This window comes from Coturnix japonica, chromosome 2, assembly GCF_054131305.1.
Source record: "Coturnix japonica strain WE chromosome 2, WE-NBRP24, whole genome shotgun sequence".
NCBI lineage: Eukaryota > Metazoa > Chordata > Aves > Galliformes > Phasianidae > Coturnix > Coturnix japonica.
Window position 1 is genome coordinate 55,511,887 of NC_140664.1, and position 27,804 is coordinate 55,539,690.

The 27,804-nt window shown below is 39.1% G+C and overlaps 1 protein-coding gene across 6 annotated transcripts in view; it reads left to right on the plus strand.

Moving 5' to 3' along the window:
* The first annotated feature begins 212 nt into the window (after nucleotides 1-212).
* ELP2 (elongator acetyltransferase complex subunit 2) overlaps nucleotides 213-27,804 on the plus strand; it is a 31,558-nt gene continuing 3,966 nt past the window's right edge. The window contains exons 1-18 of one of the 6 annotated variants that reach the window (XM_015855185.3): nucleotides 213-352; nucleotides 434-512; nucleotides 1,423-1,508; nucleotides 3,604-3,754; nucleotides 5,046-5,123; nucleotides 6,238-6,302; nucleotides 8,836-8,902; nucleotides 9,810-9,944; nucleotides 10,827-10,922; nucleotides 12,583-12,686; nucleotides 13,814-13,945; nucleotides 14,419-14,568; nucleotides 17,243-17,431; nucleotides 18,980-19,049; nucleotides 19,846-19,941; nucleotides 20,058-20,115; nucleotides 26,081-26,153; nucleotides 26,611-26,797. In XM_015855185.3, the coding sequence (XP_015710671.1) occupies nucleotides 221-352; nucleotides 434-512; nucleotides 1,423-1,508; nucleotides 3,604-3,754; nucleotides 5,046-5,123; nucleotides 6,238-6,302; nucleotides 8,836-8,902; nucleotides 9,810-9,944; nucleotides 10,827-10,922; nucleotides 12,583-12,686; nucleotides 13,814-13,945; nucleotides 14,419-14,568; nucleotides 17,243-17,431; nucleotides 18,980-19,049; nucleotides 19,846-19,941; nucleotides 20,058-20,115; nucleotides 26,081-26,153; nucleotides 26,611-26,797 (1,948 nt within the window). In that variant the 5' untranslated portion in view covers nucleotides 213-220. The remainder of the gene's footprint in view (nucleotides 353-433; nucleotides 513-1,422; nucleotides 1,509-3,603; nucleotides 3,755-5,045; nucleotides 5,124-6,237; nucleotides 6,303-8,835; nucleotides 8,903-9,809; nucleotides 9,945-10,826; nucleotides 10,923-12,582; nucleotides 12,687-13,813; nucleotides 13,946-14,418; nucleotides 14,569-17,242; nucleotides 17,432-18,979; nucleotides 19,050-19,845; nucleotides 19,942-20,057; nucleotides 20,116-26,080; nucleotides 26,154-26,610; nucleotides 26,798-27,804) is intronic. The other 5 variants (XM_015855187.3, XM_015855186.3, XM_015855188.3 and 2 more) reach the window with 5 other exon arrangements.

The following is a 27,804-nucleotide window of genomic DNA, read 5'->3' on the forward strand; positions in this document are numbered from 1 at the left end:
GTGTTGGAAGATAGGCACAGAAAACAAGGCTCGGCTCGGCTCGGCTCGGCTCGGCTCGGCTCGGCTCGGCTCGGCTCGGCTCGGCTCGGCTCGGCTCGGCTCGGCTCGGCTCGGCTCGGCTCGGCTCGGCTCGGCTCGGCTCGGGCATCCCACCGCAAGATGGCGACGGTTCGTTGCTATGGGAACTGCGTCACGCCGCGCACGTGGCCTGCGAGGAAAGATGGCGGCGCCCGTCTCCGTCTGCCATGTCGCCTGCTGTGCCAACCGGGTGGGCGGCGGGGTTGTATCCTGGGGCCGTGAGGGGCTCCTCGCCTTCGGTAGCTGCCGGGACGTCATGCTCTACCAGCCTGCGGTAAGCGGGGCCAGGGAGGAGCGGTGGGGCCGGCGTGGCGGCGGCGCGGCCTAACGCGGGGTGTTTCTCTTCATCCCTCAGGCCAGGCGGATGGTGGCGGCGCTCCGCGGCCATGGCGGCAGGGTGAGCTGTGTGCGCTGGGCACGGAGGCGGGACAGCGGTGAGTAGGTGGGGTGGGGGATCAAACATACACATTTACTAGAGCAGGTTGCCCAGGGCCCCGTCCAACCTGGTCTTGAACACCTCCAAGGACGGGGCATCCACAACCTCCCTGGGCAGCAGGGTGATAAGGTCCTGAGCCTCCTTTTCTCCAGCCTGAACAACCCCAGTTCCCTCAGCTGCTCCCTATAAGACGTATGCTCTGGACTCCACACCAGCTTTGTTGCCTTTCTCTGAGCACACTCCAGGGCCTTGGTGTCTTTCTTGTAGTGAGGTACCCAAGACTAAGCACAGTACTTGAGGTGTGGCCTCATCAGAGCTGAATACAAGTGGGATGATCACCCCAATGCGCCTGATGGCTGCACTGTTTCTGATGCAAGCCAGGATGCCATTGGCCTTCTTGGCCACCTGAGCACGCTGCTGGCTCATGTTCAGGTGTGTGTAGATCAGTATTCCCAGATCCTTTTCCTCTATGCAGCTTTCTATCCACCTGCCATAAGCCTGTAGTATTGCATGGAATTGTTGCAAGCAAAGTGCAGGACTTGGCAGTTAAAGCTCATACATTTCTTGTTCTATTTATTTAGTTGTTTGTTTTTTTCCTATCCCCTCAAATGAGTATTAAACTACTCTGTTGCATTTGAGAATCTTTTTAGAAAGTTATCCATCATATTTGTATGAAATGTTGAGTATTTATCTAATTCTTCTCAACCTGTTATTTTGGGTAATTTCTTTGCTGTTGATCTCTCATGTACTGTACAACTTTCATGGCTCGTACTTTAATTGAATAGGAACTTTGTATATAATTGATAACTGTGATAAGTAGTTACTTATATAACCAATTAAACTGCTTTGTGTTGCTGACTGCTGTTATGAAGTAAGAGCTCACAAATATTGTGGAATGTGTTTTTTAGCAACTGAAACAGAGTTAGTTTCTGGTGCATCTGATAAAAAGCTCATTCTGTGGCAGTGGAGTGGGACAGGAGTTTGGAACGATCAGGTAAGCAGAAATATCCTCCCTTTAAAGCGTTTTTTTTTCTTTCCCTTTCTTCCTTGTTGTTTTTGTGCACCTCAAATCATCTGTAATGTGAAAGTATTTGTTTTGCCTGTAGTTTTTGTTCCTCTTTGTTGTACTGTGACTGTTGAAGCTCCATGTGCATCTCTTCCAGGCTGCTGATACTGTGTCATGCTATGATTTAATCTAAATGTTGTTCTTCTCTTCTGTACTTTATCTTTTGGAACCAAGCTAACCAGTCATCATGTGGATTTGTCTAAAATATCCTATTTGTCTGATTCTGAGTCTTCAACTTTCTCAACTCCTCTAATGCTTTTCTTTAAAATGCCTTGAAATCTTGGCACACTGAAGTTCATTTTTAGTATGTGTTTTCTGTGCCTTTCTTTCTAATTTCTTTATATTCGTTTTAGTGATTTCTGGTCTATCTGCATGACAGTGTTTATATATAGGCAGTCTGACGAGGATGATACACGAGGTAGGATAGATATCCAGTGGCGCAGTGGTAGGAATGCCGAGTTGCAACACCGGAGGCCCAGGTTCGAATCCCCCCTGTGGCGCAAGTGGTAGAAGTGCCGCTCTGCTACACATGAGGCTCGAATCCCGGGGGTTGGACTCGATGATCTCTAAGGTCCCTTCCAACCCGCACCAGACTGTGAGACTGTGATATTTAAAAAAAAAATACTTGGTTTTAGTCAAAAATATCTATACAAGCAAAATGGCTTACTCATTTATTACTCATACTGTATAAAGGTAAGGGAGAAGATGAAGCGTGGCGTAAGAGACTTCAGAACAAACTGAAATTTAGAAAACAGATGTGTTTAGCTTATTTTTAAGAGCTTGCTCATGAAGCACTGGCTTGTGAATGGCTGTGTAGGTAACCAATTTGTCAGAGGCTATCTCAAAAACTTTAGGCTGTGTTTTAAAGTGCATGAACATAGTAATGCACTGGGGGGAAGCGCCCATATGGTAACCATTATCAGTTATGTTTGTTGGAGGAATGTTCTTGGAAACGAGTAATTTCTGTTTCTCATTTGTTGTAACTTTACATACTGACGTAGAACAATTTACAGATTTATTTAGTAACTTTTTCCATTAATGTGGTGCACGGCCTCATTTAAACCTTTGAAAAAGAATGCGACTAAATTTGCACATTTAAATGGCAGTTCTATAGTAGTGTGTATTAAACAAGCAAAGTTCTGTGTTGAGCCGATTAAAAATGTTCCTAGGGCTTACTAAGCTATCTTTTGGGACGTGATGACAATGTGGATAAATGCTAGACTTCTTTTTGTCTGAGAATTAGAAGTTTCTCATTTTGCTATTTGTATTTATGAGGAATGGATTACAAAATATTTCCCTAAGAAACTTATGTCTAAATTCAGAGATTTGTCACTATTTTAAGGGAGTCTTTTATTTGTGAGAACCCGTGAAACAGAGCTGCTGTATCTGTTACTTATTCCACTGTGTTCTCTGCTTTGCCTAATTCACTAAGGTTCTCTGGACTTTTGGGAGATGTCCTGTAGGTTTAGGGGCAAGAGAATGAGAAAAAGGAAGAAAAATCACTCTGTCATATTTTGAGGCAGCTTCAAGGAAAGATCAAATCTCACCAGGGGAGATTCAGGCTGGACATTAGGAAGTATTACTTCTCAGAAAGGGTAGTCAGGCATTGGAATGCACTGCCCAGGGAGGTGGTGGAGTCACCGACCACGGGAGTGTTCAAGAAACGCTTGGATGTTGTGTTGAGGAATTTGATTTAGCCGGGAAATATTGGTAATGGTTGGACTAGAAGATGATCTTCTAGGTCTTTTCCAACCTTGATAATTCTGTGATTCTGTGGTTCTGTGAAAGGTGAATTTTTTCTACTGCACACAAGAGTTGTCAAGTTCGTGCTCATTACTGCTGTATCCCTTCTCTGTTTCTTGTGGAATGTGTTGTAGCTTAAACATAGCTTGGCAGAAGCTCCACCATCATAAACATACAATTTGCTTTCAGTACCGAGGGTTTTAAAAATTCTCATGGATAAATTACTGGAGTTTAATTGTGCTTGTTGGTTTGACTCTGTAAAACTTTTTTATGTGTTCAGCTTGTGAAAAGCGTTCCTCTCGAAGGCCATACCGAAGCTGTTTGTGCTGTGGATGCTGTCTACCAGTCAGACAAACCTGATTTAAATCTGTTAATAGCTTCTGCTGCATCTGACTCTACTGTGAGAATTTGGTCTCGGCGTGATTCAGAAGGTAGGGGGTTTTGTTGTTTGTTTTTTTCTTTTAAATTTAGGGGCAGTGTTTCATTGTGGTTTTTAATTGAGGGACAACATGCCGGCTTAATAAAAATGAGTACTCATCCATTGAAGTATTTGGCTAAATAATATCTTCTAATGCAACCACACCGATTTCCATTCAAGCTTTGATCTAAACTACATTACTTTTGTGAAAGCTGGTGGCTACAGAAGCTTAACAGCTTTGGGTCAAATTTGTTCCTCAGAATGACTTATCTCTGTTTTTTATCAGCCAATGTGTTGGCTGAACTTAACAGCCTCTTTATGATTTGTATTCAGAATCTGATAATCATTTTTCCTTGTAACATGGGGGCGAGCTGGCTCTGTGTGTGCTTATGTGAAACAAAATGACTTTGTAAAATGAAGCTGGCATGAGAAAAGTGAAGTTAAACTACTCACTTGTTATTACTGATCTGAGTCCAATGAAATATAGGATAATAGGTCTTCTTTCGAACTAGGCCTATTGTATGGTCAAAGAGAACAATTAGGATAGATAATCTAGATTTAAAGTGTTACTTGCTGGTCAAGTTGTGTTGACTACATCTCTCTCCCCCTGCTTTCTTTGCTATCTGGTGTACTTAGGACTTCTCACTGGCTTATTGAGTGAGATAAATAGTTGGGAGTTGTCGGTCTTCAGCCTCATGTTCTAGAAGGCATTTCTTATGCTCCCAGGGGACACCCTGATGTCCTGTCCTTTCCTTTTGGTCTTGCTGTTGTGGATTTCAGAGGCAGAAAACAACAATTTCTTTTTAATTCTACTGCTGTAGGAAAGTTGTTCTGCCATTCTGTTTGTTACTCTGATCTTGGTGGCGCACCAGTTTAACCACTTCTAGGGTCTCGAAGGAGATGAGAGGAAGGCTGAATTTGCTCCTATCTCTATCTGCTTTTATAGCAAAGAATTCAGTTTTAGCTTTCTGTGTAGTGAATGCTTTTGCCACTGGATGTAATTTGAAATATTTATTTCTTCTGATGTGTTACCAGAGGGAGCTGTACAGCTTTAATACTTGATGGAGAATAGTGATTTATGTTGTAATTTGGCTAACTCTGGATGGATTGCCACGAGCCCACAAAAGATGAAATTGAGGGCAATTTTCCCTCTGAAAATCAGTAGCTTCTGAAAAAAAATATAAGTCTTGCAGCTCCTTAAAATAAAATTCAATGAGAAATTTTAACTACATCATATAAAAAGAGATGGCAGTGTAACTGTGCTATGATGAATGAGTTCAACAGTGTCTGTTCTCATTTTTCAGTTAAGTGCATTGAAGTTCTGCAATTTGGAAATGGATTTGTTATGGCTGTTTCCTTATCCTTCTTGCCTGGCAGCAATGGTAAGTAAGTACAGCACCATATCTTGAATATCAATGCAGGAAAAAATAATATCTAAAATTTCCCACCTCTATAATGGGCTTTCATTTAACCAACTCCAGCCTCCTGTGCCATATATTTTACTTCCTAGGGAATTAGCCTGAACTTCTGCCCATAATCAAAGATTTCACCTGAATTTTTCTTGGCAATTAGAATGATATTGTCTGACTGGGGCATTTTCAAAGTGATGCTCACAGTTCATTTGTTAAAGTATTGTTAATGACTTTTTTCTTTTAAATGAAGTAGCTGAATTTAGTGAAACTCAGCGTTTTGTTATCTACCCTTACTTGAGAAATACAATTGTCTAGCTCTGGTTACTTATTTCTTCATATTTCTTTAGTTTATTCCTTTTCTTTTACTATTTCAGTCCCTTGTAATACTACTTCATCTTTAAGATCCGAAAGGACTGGAGCAAGTGTTAACTGCTTTTCTCCAGCATCTTCTACCTACCTTCTTGTGTTTTTTCCCTCAGTCTTAACTTTGGTTTGCTTAAGTCAACAGATCTGTGTTTTCTGCTCCCTTTCTAGATAGCTTCTACAATCTATCTACTGCTCAGAACTTGAGTAGACACATAACAGTGTTAACTGCTTTCATATTTTTGCATGTAGTAAGTCTGTCTTCCTTCTTATTTGCTGTATAATAACTGTGTCCATCCATATACTCATTTCAGTTGATCAAGAACTCAAACTGTTTTAGTTGTGAGTCATTTTGTTTTGCTACTTGCTCCTTTTATATTTAGAGCATATGCAGTTTATTTGTATTAATTTTATTGCTATCAACACAAATCTCTGATGCTCGAGATTCCTGGAGATACGTTAGCATGAAGAAAACTACTCAAATTAAACACCTGTAGATATTACTTATGTGCCAAAAGAACTTCTGAGCTTTCTGTTTATGAAATACTAGTGGGTTTTCCTACAATATTAGTTATCTGATTTAGAACACATTAAAAAAATGGTATATTGGCCCACTATACATCTATATTATTTTATTGCTTTTTCTTATATTACTTCTCATATTCTAGAACACTAAATTTTGTAAGTTCAGTAACAAAGACTTTTTTTTCCTCATTTTCAGTACCAATACTGGCTTGTGGTGGTGATGACTGCAAAATAAATTTGTTTATACAGCAGAATGGTCAGGTAATTACAGCTTTTTGTCTCTTGCTTAGAACATTACACAGTGCTTCTTCTCATATTGTGATAACAATCACACACAGCCACCTCTGTTCAAATAATTCATCCATTTTCTAGGTATGAAATGCTTGTACATAATGTTCAACCCAGACAAAAAGTGTTATTCCTCCACATTTTTCTCTATGTGCAGAACCTGTAGTTTTTGTTCCCACTGACATGGAATAGCTATGACTGTCCTTGATTACTCGGTATCCACGCACTGAGAGTTTCATATGAAAACGATGAGGGTTTTTTTTCTGTCTATGAATTGTTACAGTAAATCTGCAACAAAGCTCGTAATACTCAGTGTGTAGTAGTGCTAAAGAAAGACATGTACATCAGGTGTTGTGCAGCTAATTTTTTGTATTTACAATCTGCATCTTGTTTTCTTGTATGGCTCAGATTAGCAAACAATATGCAACTTGGCTGTCCAAAATATTTAATAGATATGTAACTTATTTGCCAGTTGCTGTTTGCCTTTTGAGGGTAACAGCATTCTTAACTGCAATCTGTGGATGGATCAAGGAAGGTAATTGAAATAAGTTAAATTTTCAGCTTCATATAAGCAAATCCAAACTGCTGTAATTTTTGGGTGTAGGAAACATTGTTCTTAAAAAAGGTGTGGAATTTTATATTGACTTCTTTTTCTTTTTCCCGTCACACCTTCAATTATATGAAATATTTTCACCTATCAGCTACCTTGGCAGAGATGGAATTTAGGGTCAGTCTTTCACCCTCTCACTTAGTGGGGTGAGACTTCTGTTTGGTGACTGTTAAGTGACTGTTATTTGATTCCATTTAGATTAAAAATGCCTGTATGGTACACTACAGCTATTAAGAAAATGAAAACATCCTTAGAGTTTCCTGCCATAAACTCCTTCCTGGCTGCTAAAGGGAGGTTCTCCTCTTCAGTCAGATTCTCTCAGATCTGCTGACATCATTTACGGTCTCTGTAGCTCTTTTTTTTAAGAGTTATTTGAAGGAATCACCCGAACTTGATGTTGGAGAGAAGTTAGAAACTAAACTTCTGCGCTCTTCCTTTGCTGTTAAGGTCCCATAGCTCAGCTCTGTAAGTCCTTAGAAATCTGGGTAAGACTATGAGTGCAGAGGTAGAATGGGAGTTGACAACGGGGCATACTAATGAAACTCTGATGGCACTGTTGTAGTCAGAGGAAGGATGAGACATCTTCAGGTTATTATTACCTTCTCTTAGCTGAGTCAGGCTGCTTTTTGGGTAATCCCATGAATCCCAGCTGAAATATCATTATTTGTCAAAACTGCTTGATTTTTGAAATGGGGTGGACAAACTGCAAAGTCTTTAAGATCCTCTATTTGGAGATCCCTTAGAGTGTTTAGTAGAAAGAAAACAATCTCTTTGCTTTTCTGAGTTCCTGAAAGAGGCTATTGATTTATAAAAATACTCAGGGAAAAGTCTTTCAGAAATCATTTTATGTCTTTCTGCTTGGGATATTACAGTCCTGTAGAGGGGGAAGCAAATCAAACCATACTGTCAAAATAGAGTTTTAAAATGACGCCTGTATGTTGAGCTTGGCTGTTGAGAAAATTTTGTTGTGTAAATTTAGTGTTTTCCCTTTAATAATGTGCTTTGTTTAAAAAGTGAATTAGATAAACCAAAGATAATTTGGATTCTTTCTAATTCTAAGAAGATTGTCAGCTGGATAGAGGAGGTAAATCACATCTACTGTCTGGCAGACAAAGACTTGCACCTCTCCAACCTCTTATACTATCACTGGGCACCACTGAAAAGAGGCTACCCTCATCTTCTTTGTATTATCCCTTAAGGTGCTTGTATACACTGAGGTTTCCTTGAGCCTCCTGTTCTGTCCCAGCTCTCTCAGCCTTTCCTCAATGAAGAGGTGCACCAGTTCCTTAATCATCTTTGTCATCCAGCCTCTCTCTTAAGAATTCCATGTATCTTGTACTTAGTAGCCCAGAACTGGACATAGTTCACTAGGTGTAGCCTCACTGGCACTGAGTAGAGTGAAGGGATCACCTCCATGAACCTGCTCACCACACTTTGCCTAATGCAGCCCAGAATACCATTAGCTTTCTTAGAGGTAAGGACATGCTGGTAATTCATGTTCATTTAGTGTCCACCAGGACCCCCAAGTCTTTTGTGGCTGAGCTCATTCTAGAGCCTGGGGTTATTCCTCTCCAGATGCAGGACTTTGTACTTCTCCTTTTTCACATTCTGGAGGTACTTCTCAGCCCTTTTCCTCTGGTCACTAAAATGGGAACATTCCACCTGTTATGAGTGAAAATATACTGGAATTTGCCAAATGGTAATCTGGATTATGTTATTGTTGCTGTGAATCTCTATCCATTTATGTCAGTAAATAACAGTATTTAGTAGCAGTTTATTTTTCTTTCAGTTTCAAATAATAGAAACTGTAAATACAAGTAAACTTGAAAGCAAACTGACCTCATGTACATAGTAGTTGAGTAGATTTCTTGTGATGTCACATGCATTTTCATTCAGTTTCAGAAAACATTAATACTCCCTGGCCATGAAGATTGGATAAGAGGTGTGGAATGGGCGATCTCTGGTCAGTATGAAAGACTGTTTCGGTTTCACTGCTGCTGTTTTACCTCTCCAGCTGATGTTTTTTGGCACACCATGGCTTCTAAGCTTGTGTGGTTGTGCATTTTTTTTTTTTTCCTGAGGCAGTGATACAGGTGTTAAAAATCAAGGTAGAATTATGTGTCTTATTAAAAACATAAGAATTGTTGACCTGATACCGCAATTATTTATCAAGTTATCAGTATTGCCACTACAGTAAGATAGATAGAGAACATACTTGTGTTTACATCTCTCATTTTATTGTGATTACTTCAAGTTTGTTTACCTAATTGCTGCCTAATGCAAACAAATGGGAGCTTTAGGGATTTGCCCTCAGTATGCCAATATCTGTGTCTGAGTGAGAAATAGTCTGCCTCTTGTTTAGGAACAGAGAAATAGTGTTTTTCTTCTTCCTTCTAGTGTGTAGTGGTGGCTTTTTTTTCCCCTGTAAGAATAGGAAATTGAGGAGAACCTACGTAGGTGCTATCAAATATTTAACGTAGTTGACAAAATAAAATAGAAAGCATTAGAGGAATCTATAATCCTGAAGAAAGAAAGGGAGGAAGTCCTTGAATGTATTAGGTTGCTCATTATCTGAAATTTGGATAACAAAGGCCAAAAGTAAGAGGGAAGCATATCTGTGGTATTTAGCACAACACTTCTAACAGGCAGGGAAATGTCCATTGTCAGTATGATCTAAACTAGAGGAGAGCTTGAAATGTTAAAATGAGTTGATGTTGAAATTAACCAGCAGTGTTTATGACGTGTGTACAATGGGGAGAATGAGGGTAATATTGTAATGAATTTTGGAGAGATGGTAAGTTACTTGTGGTATTTATTGCAGTGAAAATTTGACCATTTTAATTAGATTATTTATTTTTTTAACCAAATAGGTGATGATTTATTCCTAGCAAGCTGTGCTCAGGATTCTTTGATAAGAATTTACAAAGTGTGCACAAAATCAAAGCAGTTTTCAGAAATTGAAGATGATTCTATCAAGCTGAAAGAGAACATTTTTACCGTTAAAGGTAGGTGAAAGCTGTAAAATTTGTTTTTACAGTTGATTGTGTATCTGTTAGTGGTTTGGGGAGGGCTGTCAAGATGATGACTCTCATTTCTTTTGTTTCTTGTATTTAAAATGATCAGAGATCAGTTTAACTGCATTATTTTGTTCAGCTATTAGAAAAAGTTGAGTTGCTGTTTTAAAGCAGCAGATATGTAAAAAGTTAACGATGTGTTACAAAACGATGAAGCGGAGGGAAAACTTAATATCAACCTGTATTGTTGCATGTATGCTAAATGCAGTACATAGTACGAGATATGTATTTGTGGGAGATAGGCTGTTGTGCAGCTCTCCTTCAACTTAATAACATATTTCTAATTTTCTTTAAATTCAGTGCTTTAAGAGCATTGAATACTTAAACCTTAGGAAGGGATTGGAGAGAACAGTTAACTTTGGCTTACTTTGTTTTTATTTGACATATAGTTTGAGCACTTTAAAGTCACAAGCTCGCAATTTTGACGGTAGGAAGTATAACGTGGCTTGTGTGATGATGTATGTAGTAATTGCTCGTGACACTTGCTACAAATCCTAATTCATTTTTGCATTTGGAGATGTAAATATGTCTCTGGACACAGTTGATACTGGACAATCTATTTCAGAATTCCTTGAGAGCTCTCCAGGAGTTCTGTGATGCCACTGCAAGGCAGTAGATGTCCTGTTACTGTCAACATGATATGCAGGGCTTGCGGCCAAGTACGTTTTCAAGGATCTGTTCAATGTCAATAGGCTACTTAGATAGTGATAAATGTTGAAAGCAGTTGTTTTATCATTGAAGATATCAGAAATGGTCTGTTGTTTTTTTTCTTGGCTTTTAGAAAAAAATGTGCTTTTCTCTGATTTGTGGTAGATACTGACACAACATACGCAATTACTTTGGAGTCTGTGTTGGCTGGCCATGAAAACTGGGTGTATGCAGTCCACTGGCAACCTTCCTTTTCTAAAGGTAAGCTGACACCAAGCACCCTAGCAGTTATGCTAAGCACTGTATATATGAAGTACAGTCACATCTGTTTATTGTGTTTGCATGTTCACCGGGGACTACAAAAATGTTTAAATTTTGCAGCTGATGTTTTACAAGTAAATGTGTGTTTTGGCTGAGTCTTATGGCACAGGCTCTCTCTGTTGCTTAATGCTGGATTTTACTTATGTTTTCTTTTATGAATGAAATGACAGAGCTGGACTTACTTTATTGTGATTGATTTTCTAGTTACGCAATAAAAAATAATTTATCATGTATTAATAGCTTTAATGGTTTCTTTTGTTACATACATTTGAAATGTATGTTCTTTGGGCGATCAGTATTAATCTGAGCAGTCCTTTCTTCTTAAATTGGAAAGGAACAAGTAACAACATTTGGAAGACGAATCTTCAGTCTTCCATACTTTAACTTAACATGCCATGAATTCTTGAGTATCAGGTTCCTTTAGCTAGTAGGTGGCTTTAAGGCATTAGGTGGACTCTCATTGAAGAAGATCATTCCTTAATTTTACACATTGATCTAGTCCTCTTTTTTTGTATTGTTTTTTAATCCTTAAATTCTGACAGCCTTGTTTGCAGTATTGATTTGTTGGTGCATATCTGCCTGGTGTGTAAGGGAAGGAGGTTCTCAGTTTGATGTGTTTGCACTATCAAAAGGCCCTTGTGGGTTTGTTGTTCACAGATCTACCTTTTCTTTAGTTTGTTATATCCCTACCTTGTTTTGTTTTGTTTTTTTCTTTTGGACAGCAGTACAAGGATTTGCCTCTTAAATCAAGATTTATGCAAAATGTAGGCTCGTAAATCTTGCCTTGCAATCAGAAAATGGTTTTATTGTTAGATGCTTTTCTTGTATCATGCTACTGCGTACATGCAGATGCTTGTGTTATGTGGCCCTTCCCAGTCATGGATTCCCTGCAATAGATATTCATTTTTGCTAGAGGCAGATTGATGGAAGAGACATATTTCAGGCACTGTTTATCACTTCTCAATGTAGATCCTGTGCTGACATAAGACGCTGCCTCAGAAGATACCCACTAGTGTTTATATTCTCAAGAAAGGCTTCTCAAACAGTTCTCCTAAGCACTTACATAGCAGGCTCCCTCTTTCCTCCTCTGACTGCGCTGGGCCTTGGGAGGTTCTTTGTGTTTTGGGGAGCTATTCATGCTGCTATATTTATCACAGGGTGCCAGTGTCTACGTAAATCCATGAATCTAATGCTGAATTTGAAGGAAAAACAAACAAACAAACAAAAAACAAACCACAGGCATAGAGCTGAAAATTTGATAAGAACTTGAGGAACAGAACTGTGAACTTCTATGTGGTCTCTCTTGAAGCTCTAGCTCTTCCTCCAAATAACATTTTTTACAGTGTCAATTTGGAGCGAATAAACAGTAGAATATAGTTGTTCTCTTGTTTTACCTTTCCTTTTGGAGTTTATGGATGAAAAACACAGTGCACACTAATGAACACTTAGTAAAAGCATAATACCTATTAATCATGGCAGATAAGTGCTTAATTGCACATCTCTTCTGCTGAACAAATTTGAGTGTGTTTGGGTTTCAGTATGAGTAAATTCTTTTAGTAAAGCGCTCATAGGTTGTGGAGTAATCTATTTCCTTGTACAGCAGGTGGCAGCATGCAACAACCAATGAGGGTATTGTCTGCATCAATGGACAAAACTGTGATCATCTGGGAACCTGATAAGGAATCTGGAGTTTGGCTAGAACAGGCAAGTGTCAGTCTTTTCCATAATACAAAGTGTATTAAAAGTGCCTCTCCAGCTTTGCATGTGTAGAGGAGGCAACTATAAAATGAAAGACAGCATCTTTTTCTTGCAAAATTCTCATTCTAATGTTGTGCTGCAAATAAAACATACTTGTCAAAAATGATGTGATGCAGCATAGCTTTTATTACTTGCCTATTATGATATTAGGAAGTTTGTGAGAATAGTTTCTGCTTAACTGTTATTCATAGAAGAGCAGGTCAGGTGCTGTATAGTAACACACACTGGCGGTATGTAGAGGAAGGAAGAAACCAGCCAGAAATATTTGCGGTTAATCCTTGTGGGAAGATACACCCAAGCAGTTGCTGCGGAGCAGCTAACACATGATTCACAAGCCTTGTTTTAATCACAGTAACTTTTTCATGGGCGTTGACATTAGGTTTTTCCTCCATTTGAACTGAATGCTCGTGTTTCAGTGTATTATGTTGAATGCTTTTCTAATGTGGGTCATCTTAAATAAACAAGTAATAAAACCCAGATTTATCTAATGCTTTTGTAGATGTCTCTGGAAAAGCAGATCAACTAGAAACATATTGTAGTAGTTCCGCTGAATTTGTTTGTGTTGCATTATGCCAACCATTGTTTTTGACTTTTCCTGTCACAAAGGGAGTTTTAATGCTCTCCTGGGGAAGAGGAATACAGTATTGATTATAATTTTTCCTCTGTTCCATTGAAAAGCCTTTCTACTTGAAGTACAAAGTAGTCCACAACAGGATAATCATATAGAGATGCTGATTGTTGTCGTAGTTATGCCTAGATTTACAAACTTCAAGAAAGTATTTGTGTCATAAAACTTGTAGTAAGTTATTACTTTTGTTTTTTACTTGCCATTTGCATTGGTTGAACCTTAGATTGCAGGATCTTTCTTCTGAGGTTCTTGCGAGACTGTATTAAAATACTTTTAATAGCTGTGATCCATTAATACTTAATTTTGCAGTTACCCAAAATATTTAAAGAATACTGTACAATACAGATTCCTGCCTATGACTAATTTGCAGCTTGTGAGATTAGGATGACCTCATACTGACCGAAGGCTGTTTTCATGGATATTTCATTTCTGGTCATGAATTCAGGTGCGAGTAGGTGAAGTGGGTGGCAATACCCTTGGATTTTTTGACTGCCAGTTTAGTCCAGATGGCTCAGTGATCATTGCTCATGCTTTTCATGGAGCATTCCACCTTTGGAAACAGGCTTCAGTTAATAAGGTATGTTATTTGTTTATTATTACTAGTTCTTAAGAACATAGCTCTTGTCATTTAGTTGTATGGTTAACAGAAAATATCAGGTGTAACAGTACAGCTTAAAATTAATGATAGAATTGGTGCTTCTCTGAGTATAGTATTCTGCAGAAACCTCACTCCTGCATGGAAAGGAGGATGGAATTAACCAGAACGTAAAGCTCGTGCCTCCTTGTGGGCTCCACAGTCATTGGAGCAACCTGAGCATATCTGTAGTTGTTCTTTCTTCAGAAATGGTACCTGGCCCGCTTGCACTATTTTCTTCTAGACTGGGACAATAAATCAGTATTGGTGTCCCTATAGCTACTTAGAGATCTGATAATTTGCTATTTTCAAATGTCCTTTTTATTTTTTCCTAATCACTTACTTTGGTTACAGTATGCTAATTGGTCACTTGAAAACATTGCTTCTTTGGTGTTCTTTTAAAATGTTTTTAATAGAAAGAATGGACTCCAGAAGTTGTGATATCAGGACATTTTAACAGTGTTGAGGATGTACAGTGGGATCCAGAAGGAGAATTTATCATCAGTGTTGGTTCTGATCAAACTACTAGACTGTTTGCTCCATGGAAAAGGAAACACGAGACAGAGGTATGATCTTCAAAAAGAATTTGCCCTGTTGGTAAAGGCTTGCCTTCCCTGAGTTTGGAATAAGTTATCTGAGTATAGTTTTTACCTTAAATATCCTCAAGTCATAATATATTCAAAACTGCTTGTGTAAATGTTTGGCTTAGTTATTCAATATGTGTTGTTTTCACTTTAAAAATACTAGTTGCAAGTTTTAGTAATCACATGAATGACTGCTGTTTAATTCCTGAGTTCACCTCTGGGTTACCTTCAGTTAATGTTCTCCTGGGCTCTTAGAAAGAAAACCAAAACCCAACAAAAAAACAAGCTTTGAGAGAAGTCATGCAAGAATACATGCCTGACTCTAGTAATCATCTATTGCTCTTGTTTAATGCTTAGCTAAGCACTGGGCAGGATGACCATAAAGGTCCTCAGCTTTGCTCTTTTCCCACGTGCTTAATCTAAGCGAACTTTTCACTGTGTTTCTATTTCATTTATTTATCTATTTTTATATTATGTTGTTTATGAATGCAACTTTTACCAGAATGATTACCCACGACTGAACTGCATTTGGCATTTATTCATGCTGCTTATCAGGAGCAGCTACTCCTGAATAATTATCTTCCAAAAGACATCTAAATTTTGATGTTAGGAGTTTCTTATTGATCATTTGTTTTGCTAGTCTACAAACACAAGGTGGTTGTTGTTTTTTTCTTGACAGAATGTTCCATTCAGGAAACTTCTAGAAACTAGAGCAGTGAAGTCATGTAAGGCCCTGTGCTAGCTATGCAACTAGATGGGGGAGGTAATGGGTAGCTGTTACCACAGAAGCTTAGCTAGGTCTCACTAGCATAAACAGTTCCTTGATTTCCTTTCCAGACTATGCAGAAGTGGTAGCAATCCCAGATCATTTTGTAAGCTTTGCATGGTATTTTAAGAAGGGCGCCTCCAATTTGTTTCCCTGCCTCTTTCCCCTCATCTCCAGGCTGGCAGGTGCAAGAGCTCTGTGGGAAAGATAGCATGCTGGATTTGACATATGGAAATGAAGTCCAGGCCTAGCATGTTATGTAAGCTGACAGCATTCAAAAGAGTTGTCAATAGCATATTCTCTGTGACCTACTGAAGCACCGTTTTTCATTATGTGTACTGTTTGCTAAATATTTGTCTGGAAGAACTGAGTTTTACCTATGCAGCTGTTCCTGCTATCTCTGAATTTTTAGAATTAATGAACTGATTTAGCAGAATGATGGCAGCATTCATATCTAAGTGAACTGAATTATTGTACTTTTCCTGATCTGACAAACAGCAGCCATCTGGCTGGATAGACTGTGTGTAAAGTCAGGTGACACCAATGCTTTTTGCTGTAGGAGAAAGCTATAGTATCCTGTAGGTGGGGGTGAGGTGTGGGGTTGTAGATATGGGTCATATGGAGGGGAATGGAATGCTAAGCAATGCAAGCTTTTAAAATGTCAGCCTTTCCTTACTATACTCAGTTTACCATATGAAGGATTACAGTAGGTAATGTCTGATGTTTTCTGGATGATTGAGATATCTGTTAAGAGTTAGTAATAAAGCTCAATATTTATCAAAAGAGAACATAATGCTAAACAATTTATTATCCTGTAAAATTCCAATTTTGATATAGTGCTGCATTTTAATGGCAGAAATAAGGAAGAAACATAGAATGGGTTGAAAAGGACTACAATGATCATCTAGTTTCAAGCCCCTGCTGTGTGCAGGGTCACCAACCAACAGATCAGGCTGCCCAGAGACACATCCAGCCTGGCCTTGAATGCCTCCAGGGATGGGGCATCCACAGCCTCCTTGGGCAGCCTGTTCCAGTGTGTCACCACCCTCTGTGTGGAAAAACTTCCTCCTCATATCTAACCTAAACCTCCTGTATCTAACCCAAACCTTCCAATAATACATAATAATACATAACTTCAATTTGTCATGCAGAACAATCTAATATACTCTTGCTAATATTCTTTCCATTGTGTGATGATTAAAAATATATATCTTACCCATTTAATTTTTTTGTTAGCTGTTAATTCTCTTCTTTGGATTAATTCTTGGCGTATGAGGAAACTAAAAACCTGTTTCCAGTGAAAATGTTTCTAAAATCATCAGGGTTTTCCAATTGTTTTTGCAATAAGGAGCCATTTTGGTCTTGTCAGTTTTTGCACAGCTTCTACAAAGTAATTTTGCTAATGCTGGTTATGGAGAAAAAACAGGAAGTCGGAGCTTATACTGTATTGACAGTGATTCTATTATGTATCATGAAAGGCAGATGATGGAAGCAGGTACTTCTTGCTACTGTGCTAGGTCTTTCAGAGCTATGGTTCTAAAAGCAATCAAATACTGTGCAGTCCTCCTTTTTCTTAACAACTTGTGCCCTTTTGCTTGAAGGTATAGCATGAAGAGCTTTCAGTGACTAGTTTGCCACAGAGATAAGCAAATGCTCTAGGAGACCTGGGCAGTGACACCATTCACTAATTACGAAAGTCATTTGGTGGCAGGATGGGAGTTAGCTGATATATGTGAGCATACATCAGTTTTATGAACATCAGTAGAACGCTGTTAGCTTTCCTTCATGTTAATAAAGTCAGCAAATAATGTATTATTGCTTTTTACATCTCAGAATCTTGCTGCTTCTCTGATTAAGAACCGTATTTTAACTGCATTTCTGTTTGTGTAGGTAACGTGGCATGAAATTGCACGGCCTCAAGTACATGGGTATGACATGCGTTGCCTGGCAATGATTGGCCGGTTTCAGTTTGTGTCAGGGGCAGATGAAAAAGTGCTTCGAGTTTTTTGTGCTCCCAGGAATTTTATAGAAAATTTCAGTAACATCACTGGTATTCCAATGGAGAAGCTGCGTTCCCATGTAAGTATTCTAAAGCAGCAATAAATTATTTCCACGTAAATAATATCAATACTTCAGAAAACATTGAGTGCATTAACTTCCACTAAAAAAATGTAATGATTCTGAAGCTTAACTGTACATCTCCTTCCTCTTCTGATGGTTTCTCTGTGTGCTTTTTCAAATACGTTTCATGATGGTGTTATAGAACCACTAAGGTTGGAAGAGAACAGTAAGATCATCTAGTCCAACTGTGCACCTATCTACCACCATGCCCACTAAATACCTGAAATAAAACAGGGCATGTTGTCTGAAGATTTGCAAAGAATATGGACAAATTGAAAATATAAAAATCAGCCCAAGTATATTTGTTTCAGTGTATATATTTGATGGTTTGAAAACAAACAATAGTGGCTGACAATGTGCTTCTTCTTAATTTGGGGGTGTAGTGATCTTCTCTATATGTAATTATTATTGTGTGGTTTTGCATTGTTTTGTGTTTTCTTGGTTTTATTTGTTTCTTTTTAATCATATGTTTGGAAATAATACCAAGCTTTCAGCACTGCTGTTGGTAGTTCTGTATAAATATTTATAGATATGCATTTGCTCGTGCTATATTTCCTCTTGGCAATAGTAGTTTTCTTGTGAGGCTAGTAGATTTCAGTTCTTTTAGGCCTATAGCTGTTGTATACAAGTGAGCGTTCCTACTTGGTGGAAAGATAAGACTTGCAGTATTGCCACCCTTTGTTTGCTACTCATTCACTTTAGGAACTAATTCTGATTTTCTTTGCATTTTGTAGAGCAGACCTCTTTCAGAATAGTTACCTCTTTGTGTTCCTAGCTTGAAAGCAGAGTTTTCTCAAAGTCAGATTAGGCCTTCCATTCCATTTAACATTTAAAATATGTAGGAAATAAATCTATTAATTTTTGGTAGCAGGAAGTTACATAAGTAGCTGTCTGTTGCTTTAATTGTGTGAAGTTGTTGTAAGTATTTCTATCAATGACGTTATCCAAATGACACTGTGCTTTTATAACGCTGGCAGATGTCATTGTTTTACTTTTATGTAGACTTTCCTTATCAGGTCTTCCACTGAGTGCTGTGTTTTGATCCAGGATATCCTAAAATGTTTCACACAGACTTTGTCTGAAGAGGAAGGCCTCACAACCTGTAATGATACAGAAGTTGGAAGTCATGGGCAGAGACACTCCCTTAATTCACCTCAGAACAGACTACTTCCCAGTCCTATTGCATTGCTGACTGTGGTGCTCTCAGCTGAGCCTTATCGTGTGTCCTAAATAAAATCAGCAGTTGAATACCTGAATGTAGGAATGAAAATACGTGCTTTACAACAAAACTTCTGTGCTGAGGCCTTAAGAGAAAGCTTTTTTTAATCCCTTTGTTCCTCATATTGTCTCAGGTGTGCTGTGGTGTGAGTTGGGAGTTTTCTAAAGCCTCCCATTCACTTCTCTCTAGAAAAGTCCCTGTTGTCAAGGGATTCATTAACCCATGCCCTTTAAAACCTGGTCCTACATGACAATTTGTGAAACCTTTCTCTCTCTTTTTAAATTCAGCAGTCTTCCGACCTTCCAGAAGGTGCAACTGTGCCAGCATTGGGTTTATCCAATAAAGCTGTTTTTGAAGGTATGGCTAATAAGAAATAATAAGGAGAAATGATGATGCTTCACGTGTAAAGTTTTTATTTTAAATAATTTCTTCAGCGTTTGTTTGTTTGGTCTCTCATAGTGAGCTTGACTGCAAGTTTATAAGCTAGAAATAAATTGTGCAATGTATTTATTTTGTCTGGCAGCACTTAAATATGGCACCTAACAAAAATAGTGAGAGCAACTGAGAATCCTTGGGAAAGAAGAATTGTTAATCTAACATGAAGAAATGTTCATTCAGTAAAGGCTAGAGAGACACCAGATCTTATTCTTGGAGAGGCGGTGGGGATACCAGGAAGGGTAGTTGTTTGGAGTGATAACTATAACTGAGTCATGTCTTGAGACTGGGTTTGGAACTGGGAAGTCTAGTGTTTGATAAAGCATGTGGTAAAAATGTACTTTAACTGGAATCTACAAATTAGGTGGGATCTTTTTTACTCTTTTCTGCCTACACTTTTATTAATTCATACCTTCTGATAAAGGAAGTATTTGAATGAGATTTGTCTCCAGGATCTTTAATGTTAATATAGCTAAATTGTCCTAAAACCTATTTGAGAGGAATAATAATAATAATAATAGTAATTTATTTTGGCAAAAATCTTGTCTTTCTGCTCTTTCATAAGACTTCTCAGTGTCATGTGCACCAGAATCACTAATGTTTATATTAATGTTGCTTGGACTTGATAAGTAATGGAGGGGTTTCCCTTGTATATATGCTTATTTTTTCTTATGTCAAGTATGTTCTCTGCAGCTAATAAAGTCCTTATTTTAAATAGGAGATATATCTGCTCGAGAAGCTGAGGATGAAGAAACATTTAATACGATTTCTAATCAGTATCCTGAGATATATTTTCAACCCCTGATCCTAACAGGTATGAGATTATTTTCTACTGTATGAAGTAGAAAATGAGGTTTATTGGGTATTAAATTTAGCTGATTTTAGATTATCTGCTGCCAAATTTAAATATGTCGCACAAATTTCTTTTAGAACCTCCTCAAGAGGATCACTTGCTGCAGAATACATTGTGGCCTGAAATTCAGAAGTTGTAAGTTTTCCTTTTCTTTTTCTTTCTTTTCTGGAAAGCTATCGCAACATTAATGTAGTCTGGTCTTATTATTCTACCTGACTCGCTACCTGATTTGACCCTGTGCAGCATATATATTGTAATATAAATGTGCGTATCACAAAGGTAGGAGTCCGAAGAAAAGGGCAGGAATTTTTTGCTTTCTTTTGCTTTTTGGCAGACTTTGCAGATCACATCTGTCTTTCTGCTGCGGATGTCAATTAGTTCAGCTATTTGAACCTCTCGGGGCTGTTGCAAATGGTAGTGCCAGGGAGCTGATAGGAAGTGGAGGTTATAATGGAAAAAAAAATCTTAACTGTAGCTTTTGCACAGCTGTTTGAAGTGAGTTTAGGTATCAGTGCTGCTCTGGAAGCAGAGCTGTGAGTAGGAAACTGAATATCTAAATATGTTGGGCAGCATTCTCATTTCTGATCTTGAGTATACAAAGGAATGACTCATTTGAAGTGAATCTCCTGAAACAGTAGTCTCAGGCAGAAGCAAGAATGTTGAGTCTTTGATGACTACATTTACCAGTTTTATGGCTTTGTTTGGGGAGGGAAAAGGGAAGAGGAAATATTTAAAACAACAACAAAGAAAAAATCCCAGCATTTTAGGAAAGCTGTTTGCAAATTGCTTTCATTTGACCGAGTAGGAGGTTCTGCTGGGAACTCATCTTTATGTTCAGCTGGGCAGTTAATCTTCTTTGAATACTTTTAAATGCTTTTACACCAGGGAAGCTGGCAGGAACTAGACTGTGTCTGTATGTTTTGTAATTACCAACGCTTGTGTTTAATGCTTCTATGCACGCAACGGCTGCTCATACATCTGCTTTATTTAAGTAGTTTGGTGGTGATCATAAGTAGTGAAAAGAGGCTAAGGCCAAAATTTTCCTTCATTTGCCTCTGATGTTTCTCAGTGTCTAACCAAGTGTTTATTGCTGATATTCTGTTATAGGGGTACTGCTTAGCAACTCTTGTTTAGTAAAATATCCTTTATTTTATGATGGTTCTCAGGTGACTTACCAGCATTTTTTTCTGTTTTTAGAGAAACTGTTAATGATAGAGATTCCTTTGTGTAAAGGAAACAAAATGCAAGCTGCCTTTCAGATATTTTTTTATATATTTTTTTTGTTCAGGATAATCTTGAAAGAAGTAACATGAAATTGCATAATGCAGATTTCAAGTTACCATGGCAGCAGAAAAACAGCATGAGGAACTGACTTGCCAAAAATAACCGCTTTGTTATTGACATTTGTGTATTCCCAGCTCTAGTTCAGCACCAAATTTTGAAGGATTCGTGTTCAGTTTTGATAACTGTTTGGTTGAGTGGGTTTTAGCATGAAGAACTTGCTGAATTTTTTTTACATAATCTAATAACTTTAAGATAAAAATATGATAAATCCTATGAGACTATGCTAATCCTTATCCTCTTGGAAAATTACCATAGAATGTATATATGCAATATGTACATTTTATGTAATACACTTGGAAGTCTTGAGACATCCTTTTTGATAGTAGAAAATTACAGTAATCATCTGCCTGAAAACTTTGAATGTCCATTCCACTCACCTGTGCATTAAAAAAAATGTTATGAATTACACATTGCTAGGGCAAAATTGCTTGTGGCTGGGAATGTGATTTCATTATTCATTCATACAGTTGCTTCTCTCTCCGTTGTGAAGCCTTTTTTAGTGCTGCGTTATGTAACGAAGGGAAGGGATTGAATGTGTATGGGTGGAGGCAGGGCTTGTGACTGGGGCTTGCCGTCTTCTTTAATGAAGTCTCATCTCAATGAGTCCCTGCTTGCACAGATAATATTACAGAATCAGAGAATCACAGAATGAATCACAGAATGACCCGGGTTGGAAGGGACCTCAAGGATCATGTAGTTCCAACCCCCCTGCCTGGCAGGGCCACCAAACATACACCTTTACTAGATCAGGTTGCCCAGGGCCCCATCCAACCTGGTCTTGAACACCTCCAAGGACGGGGCATCCACAACCTCCCTGGGCAGCCTGTTCCAGGGCCTAACCACTCTCCTAGTGAAGAAATACTGTAGTCTAGTTTGTTTTCTGGGGGCTAGTGGGAGAGTTTATATCTTCTTGGGCCTTCTAGGATTTGTGTGAAGCTTATTGATGCTAATTGTCGCTTGTTCAGGACATTGCTTTAAGCTTTGGGGATTGTTCCTGGGGGGTGAAGTTGTAGCAGATGATGGCCCATCATTGTGGCGGATGGAGGCACCTTCTTCTCCTTGATCAGAACTCTGTTTGAATTTAGCTCTAAAGAGATGGACAGTTCTCCAGATAACTCCTTTGGTCAGCAGTATTGCAAAGACTTTGTTATATGGAACTGATGTTCATGAGATTTTACTTACAGCCAAAACAGCCATCTGTTTAAGTGACAAATTACTGTCTATATCAGTTGAATAGAGTAACTGCTGGGCATATCCTACAGACGGACTCCCACACTCATGTCTGAAGTTTGAGGTTGCGCTGGCACTTAATGAAGAGTGTGTACAGGCCTTCTGGGAAGAGGGAGACTGATGGCTGCTTAATTGGAATGTTAATTTGCAAATCTGATTGTGTCTTATAACGGTGAAGCTATTGTGTCCTCCCCTCACCCTTCCGCCAGAAGGGTTGTTGTCATATTGATGACTTTTAAAGCAGCTTTCTGAAAATTGCCTTTTATTGGAAACCACAGAATCACAGAATCACAGAATTACCCGGGTTGGAAGGGACCTCAAGGATCATGTAGTTCCAACCCCCCTGCCTAGCAGGGCCACCAAACATACACATTTACTAGATCAGGTTGCCCAGGGCCCCGTCCAACCTGGTCTTGATCACCTCCAAGGACGGGGCATCCACAACCTCCCTGGGCAGCCTGTTCCAGGACCTAACCACCCTTCTAGTAAAGAACTTTCCCCTAACATCCAACCTAAATCTTCCCTCCTTCAACTTAAAACCATTTCCCCTAGTCCTGCTATTATCAGCCCTTTCGAAGAGTTTGCTCCCCTCCTGGGAGTAAGTTCCCTTCAGGTACTGAAAGGCTGCAATGAGGTCACCCCGCAACCTTCTCTTCTCCAGGCTGAACAAACCCAACTCCCTCAGCCTGTCCTCATAGGGGAGGTGCTCCAGCCCCCTCATCATCTTTGTGGCCCTCTTCTGGACCCTTTCCAAAATCTCCATATCTTTTTTGTACTGAGGGCTCCACACCTGGACACAGTACTCCAGATGGGGCCTCACAAGAGCAGAGTAGAGAGGGACGATCACCTCCCTATCCCTGCTGACCACCCCTCTCCTGATGGAGCCCAGGATCCCATTTGCTTTCCGGGCTGCCAGAGCGCACTGCTGGCTCATGTTAAGTTTCTCATCTATCAGGACCCCTAGGTCTTTTTCAGCCGAGCTGCTCTCAAGGACAACTCCTCCCAGCCTGTACAGGTGCCTGGGGTTCTTCCGGCCCAAGTGCAAAACCTTGCACTTTGCCGTGTTGAACCTCATTAGGTTCACCCGAGCCCAGCTTTCCAGCCTGTCAAGGTCCCTCTGAATGGCATCTGTTCCCTCCACCGTATCGACTGCACCACTCAGCTTCGTGTCATCAGCAAACTTGCTGAGGGTGCACTCCATTCCCTCATCGATGTCATTAATAAAGATGTTAAAGAGCACCGGTCCCAAGACAGACCCTTGAGGGACGCCGCTCGTTACCGGCCTCCACCTGGACATAGAGCCATTGACCACCACCCTCTGTCTGCGGCCTTTCAACCAATTGCTTATCCATCTAGTTGTCTACCCATCAAATCCACCTCCCTCCAATTTGGAGATGAGGATGTGATGGGGGACCATGTCAAAGGCCTTGCTCAGGTCCAGGTAAATGACATCGGTCGCCTTCCCTTCATCCACCAACGCCGTCACTCCATCATAGAAGGCCACAAGATTAGTTAAGCATGACCTTCCCCTGGTGAAGCCATGCTGGCTGTCTCGGATCACATGCTTGTTCTTTATGCGATCAAGCATGTTGTCCAGGAGGATCTGTTCCATAATCTTCCCAGGCACAGAGGTGAGACTCACCGGCCTGTAGTTACCCGGGTCATCCCTGCTCCCCTTCTTGTAAATGGGAGTGACGTGACCCTTCCTCCAATCATCCGGGACCTCACCTGACAGCCACGACTTCTCAAATATGATGGAGAGCGGCTCAGCAACCACCTCAGCCCGCTCCTTCAGTTGAACCATTGAAAGTCAAGTTTTTTAAACTGAAAATATTATTCTATTAAAAGTATACTTCCAGTGAAATTCAGTAAAGAAGGAACAGCCTGTGCAGTAACTTGTGAAACAAGTCTTCAGTTGCTTTGGTTTTATCTCATGTAATTTAATATTGCAGAGCAACGTTTTGATCTTCTGTACGCAACTTTGCTCTTATTAAACAGAAGCATTAAGGTCTTCCTCCTTGAATGAAAATAAGACCAGCGTCTTTTACAAAGTCACACAGATATAGGTGAGACCAAGTGCCTCTCTAGAGACCAGTGTCATGCCTGGTGAGGGTAATGGCAGTAGGTGAGTCTGTTTCCAAAGATGAGAGATCCTTGCTTCAGTTAGTCAGTCAACATCCAAGAAAAAGGCAACTGCAAATGGAGTGGCTGGCAGGGAAGACAGTGTGATGTATTGCCCAGGCTGAGGCTGACTCCTTGCACTTTGGCTGTGGTGAGTCTAGCTGTTTCCTACAGCATGGCAGACTCGACTACATGATTTGGGGTATGAGCAATTGTGCTGTCTTATAAAGAAAACTGTACATAAGAAGACACTGCAAGGAGAGTTGTTCCCTTCAGTGTTCTCTGAGTTTCACTATTTTCAGCTCAGGAGCTTCTGAAGCTGAACATGCATTTTTTATCATGTTTCAGCAATGCTGACTGGTTTTCTCTCCCATTTACTCGTGGAGTTCTGTTTGAACTGATATAAAATAGCAGTTCTCTTGATACCTTTTCTCACAGAGGTCAGAAAATGCATTGACTTTGGTGTAAAGAATCTTCCTTGTAGTAGAAAAGACTAGTCCCTTTCTGTGTCAGTTGTCTACAGTTCAGTGTTGTTACCCCTGTCAAACAGAGCAAGGGGTAATCAAGTAAAAGTAGTGTCTGAGCATAAGGACATAAGGAGTAATAAACAAACCCTGGTACTTCTGTACTTCATGGCATTGAAAACAGTGTCCTTATATTGTCATTGTTCAGGAGTGGTGATAGGAAAGCTAGAAAACAGGGAGGTGACTCCAAGTAAGGCTGGCCTCATGCAAAGATCATTCAACTTTGTTCTTGGGGATTTCTGTATTATTCCTTAAATATTCCTGCATTCTTGAACAAAAAAGTGAGTAATATAGGCTAGATTTCATTTGAGGGTTCTTATGGCTTTGCTTGGAACAGAAAATGAAATGCTTGCTTAGGTACTATAAATCAGTACCTCCTTCCAGCAACTGGTATTTAGCTGATATTTTTCTACTGTTTTAAGATGTTTCCTATTTTATTCTGCTTTTGATCTCTTCTGTGACTGATTGTAGTTTGTTAGTCTTTGTTTTTCTTTTGTGACTACAAAATGTGTGGCTTCTAATTTTTATTGATAGCATTAAAATTGTTTTGCAAAAAAATAAGAGTACATTAAATGCTGTCTGCTTTTTGTTAATAATTACAGTAGGTTTTGTATTGCTGATGATTTAGGACTATGAAATATGCTGGAGAGATTGGTCTGTAGACAGTTCCAAGCGTGGAGGAGTTTATGCAGATGTTTAAACTGAATGCAGAGCATTATTAGGATTTATTTGGAATGCAAAACAGAAAGTGTTGTTCATTGCAAGATGTTCCTGGTATATAGATTTCATTTTTGCAGAGGGATTTAAGTTAATATAAAAACCTTAATACATCTTACAGAAAAGTCTGTGCTGTGCTAAATAGTTTATGAAATTTATTTCAGGTATGGACACGGATATGAAATTTTTTGTGTTGCTTGCAATAATTCAAACACTGTAATTGCCTCAGCTTGTAAGGTAAGAAAAGATTCTAGCACCATCTAGTGAAAAGTGCTGTCATATTTCTAGGGCTGACAGAGCAGATGTCAAAACTCAGTCTGCACTGTGTCTGTTCTTTAAGTTAATGTGAAAGATTTCTTATAAATGGCAGCTGCCTTGCAAAGGTGAGATTGAATGCAGAGATGTTATTCGGAAATAATTATGTGATTCATTTAAAGTGGTTAGTAAGAGGAATTCTAACAAACATAGTTAGAAAATGCTGTTTATAAGCGACACATTGTCATTGCTGGTAGAACGCAGTGAAAGAATCTTGAAACTTTGCAGAGGGAATTGGACTGCAACTCTGTTGTCTATAAGTCATGAAAAAAGCAGCTCCTAAACATATCGGTGTGTTGAAATGTGTGATTTTTATCTTTGCCTCATTTAATTCACACTGATTTTTTAAATATTATTATTATTTCTTTTTCCTCCACAGGCTTCCAGAAAAGAACATGCAGCAATTATTTTGTGGAGCACTTCTTCTTGGAAGAAAATACAGAGTTTGCCATTTCACAATCTGACAGTTACTCAGCTGGCATTTTCACCTAATGACAAATTTCTGTTAGCGGTGTCTAGAGACAGAAATTGGTCCCTGTGGAGGGAAGAAGACTCATCAGAGTCAGGTAAGGTACATGGGATGGGTTTATGCATTTGAAGACTTTAAGATTTGTTAAGTATTTTTGGCTTCAAAGTATTTGAAAGGTAATAGGTAAAATATTTTAATGGATACTTTCCTTACACCTATCGAGTATTAATAGTGGTATGGGATCCTGTAGCTTTAGGGAGTGCAATTCATAGTGTATAGAAAAACTATAAAAGGAGTTAAAATGCAGAAAAGGGTATGATCAGGCATTAAATACTGTTTTATTGGAGTCTGCTGTTTGTCATGCTGCCTTTTGCTTGTGACTGTACATTACAGATTTACTGACATCTAGTATACAAGCTGGAATGTAGTGTCTGAATTTCAAACTGGTATTCTGTCATGCAAAACCATTGTCTTGGTGATCTGTGCAAGCTACACTAAGAGGTTCAGTATTACGTTGGCGTGTCCTGCATAGTACTGCTTTGTCCCTTTTTGCAGGGCATGATGCTTTGAGGTTCTTGGCAGGATTAATTTCTGTCTTTGGTGTGGCTTTCTTATAATCCCTCCCAATTGATTAATTTGGCTAAGGCTGCCTCTGTCTGTAAAATAGAACTGATAGTAAAGATTCAGTTGACTTTCTCATTAGGATTTTAAGCCTTGCAAAATCATAAGGAGATTGCTATTGAACATGAATTGATTCCTCGAACAGGCGCTTATGCTGAAAACAATTACATTGCACCATTGACTTAGTAGCACTTAAACACTACTGGGCTCTTACAAGGGTACTGAGCTCTGTAGAGTTTTCTTACAGGCTTGGCAGTGAATTTTCAACCTGTCACACAGTGTCTGTGTTCTGGATTGAGATTCCGTTCTGCTCAGACTTCTATTTTAAAGCTTGGCATATTGTCCAGAGTAGTTAACGTTTTGGGTTAAAGAGTATGAATTCATACAGAAAGTAGAGGAAGCCATCTTTTTATCTATTCATCACAAACTTTTCAGTCTACAAAACGTTGTTATTGGTATAAAACAAGACTACTTCTACTGGCA